This window comes from Pecten maximus, unplaced genomic scaffold, assembly GCF_902652985.1.
Source record: "Pecten maximus unplaced genomic scaffold, xPecMax1.1, whole genome shotgun sequence".
In the NCBI taxonomy this organism is placed as follows: domain Eukaryota; kingdom Metazoa; phylum Mollusca; class Bivalvia; order Pectinida; family Pectinidae; genus Pecten; species Pecten maximus.
This window is the reverse complement of record NW_022980837.1, coordinates 1-11,682: the sequence shown is the minus strand read 5'-3', so window position 1 is coordinate 11,682 and position 11,682 is coordinate 1. Positions and strand designations below refer to the sequence as shown.

The 11,682-nt window shown below is 38.7% G+C and overlaps 2 protein-coding genes across 2 annotated transcripts; both read right to left on the bottom strand.

The window, feature by feature from the left end:
- Positions 1 to 482: 482 nt before the first annotated feature.
- Positions 483 to 4,747, bottom strand: LOC117319741. Its single transcript, XM_033874494.1, has 5 exons — positions 4,563 to 4,747; positions 3,850 to 4,057; positions 3,232 to 3,351; positions 1,993 to 2,184; positions 483 to 1,713 (listed from the first exon to the last, which is right to left on the bottom strand). Exons 1-5 carry the CDS (start codon positions 4,745 to 4,747, stop codon positions 970 to 972), a joined length of 1,449 nt encoding a protein of 482 aa, XP_033730385.1. The 3' UTR covers positions 483 to 969.
- Positions 4,748 to 5,229: 482 nt separating this feature from the next.
- On the bottom strand, positions 5,230 to 8,671 carry LOC117319740. The gene is made up of 3 exons (XM_033874493.1): positions 7,975 to 8,671; positions 6,736 to 6,927; positions 5,230 to 6,460 (listed from the first exon to the last, which is right to left on the bottom strand). Exons 1-3 carry the CDS (start codon positions 8,119 to 8,121, stop codon positions 5,717 to 5,719), a joined length of 1,083 nt encoding a protein of 360 aa, XP_033730384.1. The 5' UTR covers positions 8,122 to 8,671; the 3' UTR covers positions 5,230 to 5,716.
- Positions 8,672 to 11,682: the final 3,011 nt, after the last annotated feature.

Sequence of the window (11,682 nt, the reverse complement as noted above, 5' to 3'; positions counted from 1 at the left end):
GATGACCTTTGGTAGTTCACACTCTCCAACTTTACCTAGGAGACTGAGAGAACCACTCTCTATTCTATCACACAACTCTTTCACAATGAAGTCTACATGGTCTCTACGATGTCCCGAGTTAGGAAAGTATTGTACTGGAGGTGTACTACTATCAAAAGCTCTACCTTTGAAGTTACCTTTGAAATGATGAAAAAGTCATATATGTCTACACCATTTTCTAGCCACCCTGTAATAACTTTCCTCCCTTCATCATCATATCCCTGCAAAATATCCTTCCAATCAGACAGGTGAGAATGAAGTTGATTGAGGGGTCTCTTAAAGATAACTTTCTAATAGTGTAGTCCGTGTCTAGTTGCGACATTACGTGGGCATCGGACAAAGAGGCTCCACCATCCAATGTCACCCATGCTGGTCCTTGTCGGACCCTTATATTTGTCGGATTAAAACCACTTTCAAGTTCCCATTTTGGGACCTGTATACAATTTTTTTTTTTTTTTTTTTTTCGTAATTCCACCATCACAGCGGCCATCCTCTCTGCACTTATGTAATACACAGAAGGTATGCATAATTCAAAAAACAGGACCAGCATAAGTAACATTGAAATAAGTGGAACCCCCTCGTCCGCTACCCACGTGAGTGTAACTCACTAAGGCGTCAGTGTCCTTTGGACAGCAGAGGAGGAAGTACCATTATAACTTACAAGCTAACCTATTTATAATAGTTTACTAAGAAGACAATACATAACTCTAGTATAATGTTAGTACAATGCATCTATATCTCCCTGTAGGACTACAAGCATCATGATCATTTCAATTATACATCACAATTGGTCATATATAAACCAAAAGTATCTTAATTATTGAGTATTAATTAAGTAAACAGTTTTATCAAACCAGTTGCTTTCTGGTAAACATAATTTGACACTGTAAACATATGAACATTTGTTGTAAATTTGCAATCTTCCAAGTATTACTTTTGCCTGAACTCTTTTACTTTTGGACAATCCCGGACCTGGTGGGCTGTACTGTCACAAACCAGGCATGCTCCTCTAGGGCGTTGCCCAGGGTGCCTAAAACCACCCCTCCTATAATTTCGATACCCTTGACCATACCCTTGGCCATAGCCCTGCTGACCATACCCTTGCTGAACATAACCCCGATAAGATCCATACATAGGATTAGGATGTTGTTGCAGGGGAAAAGGCATAGGGGCCAGGTCTGCCCCTGGTAGGGGTAATGTGACATACAAGTTGTCCAATGGCGACAGAGTGGTTTGTGTTTTCCCTACCAGTGGTGCCTCTTTCTTTGATTCTTTGGCTGTGTCTATGACATCCTTCATACACTTGGCAATAGCTTTTGATATCTTCTCAGACTCATTCCCCCCTAAGACAGATAGACAGAGCTTTGGAAGGCAGACCTTAGACTGTAGTCTATGAACTTGTCTCAAAAGTTCCTCGTATAGACCCGACTCCTCATGGTTAGCACTCCTGGCTGCTTTTGCAAGTTCCTCTAATGTGAGAAGGATTAAGGAATTACTTGGTTCTGGTTGAAGGCAAAGTATCCTCACCCTCTCTTTAATGTCGGAAACCTTTGGTGATGTGGAGCTTTCCAAAAACGCAATTCTTGCCTCCAGTGAGCCGGACCAAGATTTTGACCTTTTGTTTGGTGGTTCATCATTATTACGTACCAAAGCGTTTTCTTGTGTGATGTCGCCCTGTAACAAATTAATAAAATCTTCAGTTTTGTTCCCGGGGGGGGGGGGGGGGGGGGGGGCTCAGTTTTCAGGCTTTTCCCTGTGTGTATACTTGTAATTATTATCTCTGCAGGCATACATTCTCACTGAAAACTTGTCTACACTGTTCATATGTTTATCTATATATATCTATACATTAGATACAAATATATTTTGGTTAAATGCTCGTTAAATAGGTAAAAGACATTATAATATAAAATATGTATGACCACACTGACCATACCAATGATTCTCACTTACCTGTGCTTCTGTAGATGTTCCCGGTGCCTCAAGTAGATCCTGACCTTGGGGTTGTCCCTTCTCATTAGCCAGAACTATCAGATAATGTAGGAGGAGGCGTGCCTCTGATATATCCTCCTTGTTCTTTCCTGCCAATTCTAATTGGTCTGAGAGGGACTCATCAGTGAGTTCATTTACATATTTTTCCACATCCTGCAATCAAATCCCAGAGTAAATTATTCTACCACTATACACTCAACTTTCAGGATTTCCCTGATTAATCTTATTTGTATATAAGTTGTAATGGACATTGAATAACCAGATGAATACTATCAACTAATCATATATACCATTTATGCTGATACACAGGGGTGGGGGTTGGGTAGGGTGTGAGGGAATAGGGGTATGGATATAGATATACATGCAATAATGGTATATACAATGTACATATCATGACATGATGACAGATCAAGTGTTAACTGACATTTGACAATATGACTCGGATCAGTACACAGAGTTAAGTTTGGTTTGTTATTTTCTTTTACATCCTATTACAACCAGAGTCATCAGTACCACTACCTGGTAAACTGCCCACCGTTGGTTTCAAACTCGCAACCCAGAGGTGGAGGACTAGCCACAAGGTTAAGTCAAGTTTGATAACAATGGTATGTGTAACAAAGGATGGGACATAACTCTCTCACTGAAGTATTTCTGCCAGTGTGATGTTTTCAACATGTTTTTCTATCCCCCTATTTGTTATTTCAGACACCCATCATCACTTGATTTTTTTTTTTTTTTTTCAAAGCTTTTTTTTTTTTTTTTTTTAAAGCATAAAAACTTATATTTTTCAATCTCAACCAATTTATATCAAAAAGGAAAAAGGATCTAACAACAGGCATAGCCTATATAAATTCTTTCCTAGATAAATATATAGTTTATAATTGTGTCCCCCAAATCCGGAAATCATATCTATTTCAGACATTTGTTGTCACTTAAAAATCAGACACCTAGTATCTCTATTCCTATTCAAATAATCAGACAGTTGTAAATATTTCAGACACTTGTTATCCCTTTTGTATCAATGTATGGATATGTGTTGGTCAAAATATAATTACGTTATATCACATATTTACCTTAATTATTTCATGGTTATTGATACTGATACCGGAAGGATTATCAGATAATTAATTAATTATTTAATATCTGATTTATAATTATATTTCTACTCAACTACAAAACAGTTACTCCCTTCAGCCTTACCCGCATAGACAAGTCCTCCGTTTTACGACCTGCCATCATCCTTGCAAGGGCTTTTACCGGGGCACCCTCCTGGAGCCTTCTGATGGCAGGAAGGACATTCCTTCCTTTCCAATTTACTACCTAAATAAAATGTGGTAAATGGTACAGGGAACTATTCAAATTGACTATAAAGTGTATCGAAACACTCAAAGTTGACTAGAAAATGGGTACCTGACCAGATTAACCTAAAAAATCTTTCAACATTTTCAATGATGCAAAATTAGCATTCGTATTGAATACTTCCTCAATTTTGCTTGCATCTATTGTTGTTTTAGCCAATTTTGATGCAACTAATGCAGAATCTGCCATTGTGTGCAGCCGCCCGTAATACTCTGCACTCTCCTTAGTGAACCAACCCAAGTGAGTCATCATTTGTTCAGCATGGTCAACTGAACCCGAGAGTGCCATAGTAACAGCACATCCTGATCTGAAACTAGGCACCTCAATGTTGGGAGTTATGTACAGGCAAATGCAATTCTGTATGCATATAATGGCCATCTCAACCCTTCCAAATCAGGGACAAACCCCTTACGGACCCAATAGAAGATCACCTTCACCCAAATAATCACCTATAGTCACCCTCTCATCCAATGCTACTACCGCTCCATAACGATACCCTGAAGAATCAGTGGACATTTCAATTAACTTGTGGTATTCTGGTCTCCATTTCATACAGCCTCCCCAATTGTCCAAAAAGCACCAGTGTTCAAGCTCCTCACGAACAGAACCTGTGACTGGAATCTTCCTACTGTTCTTCAGAGCCACAGAAAGAGCTCTGTTCATTTCTCTGCAGAAAAGCTTGCAACCAGGTACAGCTATATTCATGGATATATATTTGCCGCAGAACCTTTGCAAGGTTCTGACATCTACCTCTGGGTGCGATAGGATTTATTCTCTCAGTTTAGCAAACTTAGTTTTCTTGTCATCAGGCAGTAAATAAGCCTGATCAATGGAGTTGATCAAGAAGCCGAGAAACCTCTTAATTGTGCCAGGTTCCAGAGAACACTTATCCAGTGCCAGAGTATAGCCTAACCTTGTCAAGACCTGAACCATAGTATACACTATCTGCTTTGCCTCTATATATATGGATTGTCCCCATTGTGTCTGAAACCCCTAACCGATCATCAATATACTGCGCATTCAAGATAGATTTTGTTCTAAGGTAATTTGTTACAACCATTCCAACAGACTGGTACACGTATGGGGAGGCTTTCCACCCAAAGGGCAAAGTGCAGTATGTCATAATAAAACCACCGAACTGAATGCCAAAATTATTGCGAGACCTTTCTGACAACAGAATATGATCATAACCTGATTTTTCGTCAAGGGTGATCATATAGGCATTCTTTTCAATCATTCTATGGACATCCCTTAGAGTTTCTAGTTTGAAAGGGAGATCTTTGATCCACAGATTAAGGTACCTCTCATCATGGCACAGGCAAAGTCGAGGCTTAGTGGGCTCGATTAGTAAGGGCATGATGACCTTTGGTAGTTCACACTCTCCAACTTTACCTAGGAGACTGAGAGAACCACTCTCTATTCTATCACACAACTCTTTCACAATGAAGTCTACATGGTCTCTACGATGTCCCGAGTTAGGAAAGTATTGTACTGGAGGTGTACTACTATCAAAAGCTCTACCTTTGAAGTTACCTTTGAAATGATGAAAAAGTCATATATGTCTACACCATTTTCTAGCCACCCTGTAATAACTTTCCTCCCTTCATCATCATATCCCTGCAAAATATCCTTCCAATCAGACAGGTGAGAATGAAGTTGATTGAGGGGTCTCTTAAAGATAACTTTCTAATAGTGTAGTCCGTGTCTAGTTGCGACATTACGTGGGCATCGGACAAAGAGGCTCCACCATCCAATGTCACCCATGCTGGTCCTTGTCGGACCCTTATATTTGTCGGATTAAAACCACTTTCAAGTTCCCATTTTGGGACCTGTATACAATTTTTTTTTTTTTTTTTTTTTCGTAATTCCACCATCACAGCGGCCATCCTCTCTGCACTTATGTAATACACAGAAGGTATGCATAATTCAAAAAACAGGACCAGCATAAGTAACATTGAAATAAGTGGAACCCCCTCGTCCGCTACCCACGTGAGTGTAACTCACTAAGGCGTCAGTGTCCTTTGGACAGCAGAGGAGGAAGTACCATTATAACTTACAAGCTAACCTATTTATAATAGTTTACTAAGAAGACAATACATAACTCTAGTATAATGTTAGTACAATGCATCTATATCTCCCTGTAGGACTACAAGCATCATGATCATTTCAATTATACATCACAATTGGTCATATATAAACCAAAAGTATCTTAATTATTGAGTATTAATTAAGTAAACAGTTTTATCAAACCAGTTGCTTTCTGGTAAACATAATTTGACACTGTAAACATATGAACATTTGTTGTAAATTTGCAATCTTCCAAGTATTACTTTTGCCTGAACTCTTTTACTTTTGGACAATCCCGGACCTGGTGGGCTGTACTGTCACAAACCAGGCATGCTCCTCTAGGGCGTTGCCCAGGGTGCCTAAAACCACCCCTCCTATAATTTCGATACCCTTGACCATACCCTTGGCCATAGCCCTGCTGACCATACCCTTGCTGAACATAACCCCGATAAGATCCATACATAGGATTAGGATGTTGTTGCAGGGGAAAAGGCATAGGGGCCAGGTCTGCCCCTGGTAGGGGTAATGTGACATACAAGTTGTCCAATGGCGACAGAGTGGTTTGTGTTTTCCCTACCAGTGGTGCCTCTTTCTTTGATTCTTTGGCTGTGTCTATGACATCCTTCATACACTTGGCAATAGCTTTTGATATCTTCTCAGACTCATTCCCCCCTAAGACAGATAGACAGAGCTTTGGAAGGCAGACCTTAGACTGTAGTCTATGAACTTGTCTCAAAAGTTCCTCGTATAGACCCGACTCCTCATGGTTAGCACTCCTGGCTGCTTTTGCAAGTTCCTCTAATGTGAGAAGGATTAAGGAATTACTTGGTTCTGGTTGAAGGCAAAGTATCCTCACCCTCTCTTTAATGTCGGAAACCTTTGGTGATGTGGAGCTTTCCAAAAACGCAATTCTTGCCTCCAGTGAGCCGGACCAAGATTTTGACCTTTTGTTTGGTGGTTCATCATTATTACGTACCAAAGCGTTTTCTTGTGTGATGTCGCCCTGTAACAAATTAATAAAATCTTCAGTTTTGTTCCCGGGGGGGGGGGGGGGGGGGCTCAGTTTTCAGGCTTTTCCCTGTGTGTATACTTGTAATTATTATCTCTGCAGGCATACATTCTCACTGAAAACTTGTCTACACTGTTCATATGTTTATCTATATATATCTATACATTAGATACAAATATATTTTGGTTAAATGCTCGTTAAATAGGTAAAAGACATTATAATATAAAATATGTATGACCACACTGACCATACCAATGATTCTCACTTACCTGTGCTTCTGTAGATGTTCCCGGTGCCTCAAGTAGATCCTGACCTTGGGGTTGTCCCTTCTCATTAGCCAGAACTATCAGATAATGTAGGAGGAGGCGTGCCTCTGATATATCCTCCTTGTTCTTTCCTGCCAATTCTAATTGGTCTGAGAGGGACTCATCAGTGAGTTCATTTACATATTTTTCCACATCCTGCAATCAAATCCCAGAGTAAATTATTCTACCACTATACACTCAACTTTCAGGATTTCCCTGATTAATCTTATTTGTATATAAGTTGTAATGGACATTGAATAACCAGATGAATACTATCAACTAATCATATATACCATTTATGCTGATACACAGGGGTGGGGGTTGGGTAGGGTGTGAGGGAATAGGGGTATGGATATAGATATACATGCAATAATGGTATATACAATGTACATATCATGACATGATGACAGATCAAGTGTTAACTGACATTTGACAATATGACTCGGATCAGTACACAGAGTTAAGTTTGGTTTGTTATTTTCTTTTACATCCTATTACAACCAGAGTCATCAGTACCACTACCTGGTAAACTGCCCACCGTTGGTTTCAAACTCGCAACCCAGAGGTGGAGGACTAGCCACAAGGTTAAGTCAAGTTTGATAACAATGGTATGTGTAACAAAGGATGGGACATAACTCTCTCACTGAAGTATTTCTGCCAGTGTGATGTTTTCAACATGTTTTTCTATCCCCCTATTTGTTATTTCAGACACCCATCATCACTTGATTTTTTTTTTTTTTTTCAAAGCTTTTTTTTTTTTTTTTTTTTAAAGCATAAAAACTTATATTTTTCAATCTCAACCAATTTATATCAAAAAGGAAAAAGGATCTAACAACAGGCATAGCCTATATAAATTCTTTCCTAGATAAATATATAGTTTATAATTGTGTCCCCCAAATCCGGAAATCATATCTATTTCAGACATTTGTTGTCACTTAAAAATCAGACACCTAGTATCTCTATTCCTATTCAAATAATCAGACAGTTGTAAATATTTCAGACACTTGTTATCCCTTTTGTATCAATGTATGGATATGTGTTGGTCAAAATATAATTACGTTATATCACATATTTACCTTAATTATTTCATGGTTATTGATACTGATACCGGAAGGATTATCAGATAATTAATTAATTATTTAATATCTGATTTATAATTATATTTCTACTCAACTACAAAACAGTTACTCCCTTCAGCCTTACCCGCATAGACAAGTCCTCCGTTTTACGACCTGCCATCATCCTTGCAAGGGCTTTTACCGGGGCACCCTCCTGGAGCCTTCTGATGGCAGGAAGGACATTCCTTCCTTTCAGAGTATGTCTCTTTTTCAATGTAGTTGGAAGGACCATGTTCTAAACAAGAGAAATATACTACACATAGAACACAACAAACAATCGCTATCGAACTCCAAAACGTGCTCAGGGACACCATTATTGTTACTCCAACCCAATTATGTACCACAGCAGATGTTCGTACTCGAACGCGGTATAAACAATAATATTAGAGTTACCTCCCTTTACCCGTTCAAGTCGTTGGTAAAATTAGCCATGCTCGAATCTATGTCAAGCAATATATAAGTACGCAGTGTAACCGTCAATAAATATAACAACCAGCACTATCATAATAGTACTCCTTACATGCATACCATATAACCAAATTTAGAAAAAGTCTTGCATGACTGATAGCGAGCAACCGGCCCTGATATGAAGCTGACCCCACCAGCTCACGGATTTCCAATCCGTCAAGAAATATAACCATCGCGCCATCCAGGCGGAAAATAAGGCTACCAAAGCCAAAATGGACCATCCAGGTCAAAGCCAACCAGGCTATTCCCGTTCCACGGGTTTTTAAAACATGCATATTTACCTGATTCTTTATCAGTCGAAACAGCGAACGTCCTCATGGATGGATGTTGAAGATGTCTATGACGTCACTTCCGCTTTCAGTGACAAGTCACTGAGGATCACTAAATAAACTTCAGTACACGTTTCTATGTGACAAAATTAGAGGCTTTCCGACTTTATTTCTTGAAAACAATTACAGAATATGTATTTAAAAGACGTTTTAAAACTCAACCTGAGAGGGAAATGTATGGAATATAACGGCAAATCTTCTTTGTAAATCGCCGCTGCCTTTGAAGTTATCACTGTGCGGCACTGTGCACGTGCTTGTTTCTTATAAAACGCTGAAAAGTGATATTAAAACCTCATTTTTAATATTATTTATTTAATCGCAACCCGCAATAAGTCCCCGCTATAAAGTGGAGTCTAATTTGATTGACACATCAAAGAAACAAGCACGTGCACAGTGCCGCACAGTGATAACTTCAAAGGCAGGGGCGATTTACAAAGAAGATTTGCCGTTATATTTCATACATTTCCCTCTCAGGTTGAGTTTTAAAACGTCTTTTAAATACATATTCTGTAATTGTTTGATGTTACAATGGAGCAGATCGGTTAAGCTTATGTTGAAGAGTCAATTTTTGACCTTTTAAGCTGTCATTTTTCAGCGGCACGACCCATTTTCAAAGGCATTCAGGGTCCATATTCAACGTTGAAAACGTACAACATAGAGTAACTTCTCCCTACCATCCACAGACTGGCGACTTACAGAGAGGTACACTATAGAATAACTTCTCCCTACCATCCATAGACTGGGAACTTACAGAGAGATACTACATTACTGTGTTAAACCAAAGACTAATGGTACAGCTTGTACTAGGGAGTGTTACACAAAATACTAATGGCACAGCTTGTACAAAGGAGTGTTACACCAAATACTAATGGCACAGCTTGTACAAGGGAGTATGACACCAAATACTAATGGCACAGCTTGTACAAGAGAGTGTGACACCAAAGAGTAATGACACAACTTGTACAACTAGTGACTTAATAGCGACAACTAGGATGAAAATTGGATTTTGCCCTATACTGAACGGTGAATCACGAATCTACCAAGATGGATACATGCTTTCTGATAGAAAAGCTGTGTTGTTAGTTGAACTGAATCTCCTCTCTATTGTCAGAGAGATCGGTTAAGCTTATGTTGAATGAGGGGACCTCATTGGGGGGTCCTTTTTTAACGTTACACCAGTCCACTGTAGAAAAACTCACAAATCCCAACAAAAGTTTAACTAAAGAAGGCACCCGATATGGAGGCTCGTTCCGTTCGGAGGTATTGAAACACATCATGGCTAGCTTCAGAGTCGCTACCGACATACACGTTACTTATAGTAAGAGGTATACCTGCACACATAAGTACATGTACATGTATACGGATACTAATATGACAGGGAACGACCATTTATTCATACAGTTTGTTGAAGTATTATCATAACGTCTATTTTCGCATTGTAAAATTACTAAACATTACAAACGAATATTTTCCTTTATCATCGAAGGCTCTCTTAATTTGGATTGCTAAAATGCACTCTTTGCCAGATGACATTATCAGGCATCAAGCTTGTACCCGTGTATTTAGTATCCTACTTGCAATTATATAGCCATGTCCCGGTCTGTTCTAGTGCAATACATTTGGAGACTCCTTAGGCACGATCGTTTAGTTGACCCTAGAGTAGAGCAAGAACACTTTCTATGTAAAAAGGACGAGAAAAACAAGACGGTGTTCCCTATAATGGGCCTGTTCGTTAATACGTTAATTCGTTATACATGTATCAAGGCTAATATGAAAACAAGTCCGCCCTTATTTCGTAAGCGAATAACTATTCCAACCGATCCAATCGATAATGAAAACGTTCTCGAGCATGTGTGGACAGCCATTTTTGTTCTTTTTACTCCACAAAAATGAGTAAATTATATTTTTTTTTCCAGAACCAGTGTTCCGAGTAGATGTTTCTAGTGTTTCGACGAAATTTTCACCCAAAGAACGAAGCTCCCGTGTCATCGCATATATATGACCTTGATTAATAGTATAGAATGGTGTCTCAGATCATCCACCCGTTTTGTTGATATGTTAAAGGCATAACACCGATCCTGAAAGCTATCACATATTCCTTTGATATGGCTTAGCAACTATTCAACCTTGTTATTGGATAATTTGAAAATGAAAAAGATGTGTACAAAATGAACGGATACTACCGATGCAAAATCAAGGTAGAGGACTTTTACAAGTCTACTAGCACAGCTTAACACCCATCAATCTCATAGGTTTGTACAAAACCACAAGTGACATGTGGTTATTGTAGCGAAGAACTTGACAGAAGTCCCCAAAACAACCTCCGCAGTCGATAATGAAGATTAAAGAAACCACAATGTTATTTCTAAAGTCATAATACCTTGAAATGCCATTTTATTGAAATCAAACATTTTCAGACGCTAGTAAAAGTCGCAGTCATGTTTGTAGCATCATAAATCATCTACATATCAGATTTCATCATAATCTGACAATCTCTAAATTTTGACCAATGACAGGCCACTATTTCATTAACAATGAAACCAAGCTTTTCGAAACTGCCGCCATTGAATTTATTATTCCGCCATCCCCTATGTAACAATTGTCGGCAAAATCATACATTGTTGATAGAATGATATTAAATTGATTATGTCTTGTAAAAACTGTTTAAGATAATTCTAATATTTTATTAATCAGGCTGGAATGAGTTCAAACTGTCAATTGCAGTCGGCTCTCTTTCCAGCTGGTAGGCTAAAGGTTCTGTAGGCTAAGATTTGGTTGCAATTGTCGATTTTGTCTGTACGTGATCCTGCACCAAACGTTGTGACGAGTGTGCTACAAAAATTATTCTGAACTGTAGTTATAAATAAACATAACCCGTTTTAATGAGATTGCATGCATTTTATTGGCTCTAAATCAAATCAGATATTGAAGATAGCTGATCGACATGGCTATTTTGACTAAATCGCATTTGAAATCGATACAGACGGATATTCGTT

What these genes read in the sequence shown, in the direction of transcription:
- LOC117319740 (XM_033874493.1), bottom strand. Translation starts at nt 8,121, where the DNA reads ATGGTCCTTCCAACTACATTGAAAAAGAGACATACTCTGAAAGGAAGG. An exon ending in CGGAGGACTTGTCTATGCGG is followed by an intron (nt 6,928 to 7,974) that starts GTAAGGCTGAAG and finishes ATTTGATTGCAG; the next exon opens with GATGTGGAAAAATATGTAAA. An exon ending in GAACATCTACAGAAGCACAG is followed by an intron (nt 6,461 to 6,735) that starts GTAAGTGAGAAT and finishes AATTTGTTACAG; the next exon opens with GGCGACATCACACAAGAAAA.
- LOC117319741 (XM_033874494.1), bottom strand. Translation starts at nt 4,747, where the DNA reads ATGCCCTTACTAATCGAGCCCACTAAGCCTCGACTTTGCCTGTGCCAT. An exon ending in CGGAGGACTTGTCTATGCGG is followed by an intron (nt 2,185 to 3,231) that starts GTAAGGCTGAAG and finishes ATTTGATTGCAG; the next exon opens with GATGTGGAAAAATATGTAAA. An exon ending in GAACATCTACAGAAGCACAG is followed by an intron (nt 1,714 to 1,992) that starts GTAAGTGAGAAT and finishes AATTTGTTACAG; the next exon opens with GGCGACATCACACAAGAAAA.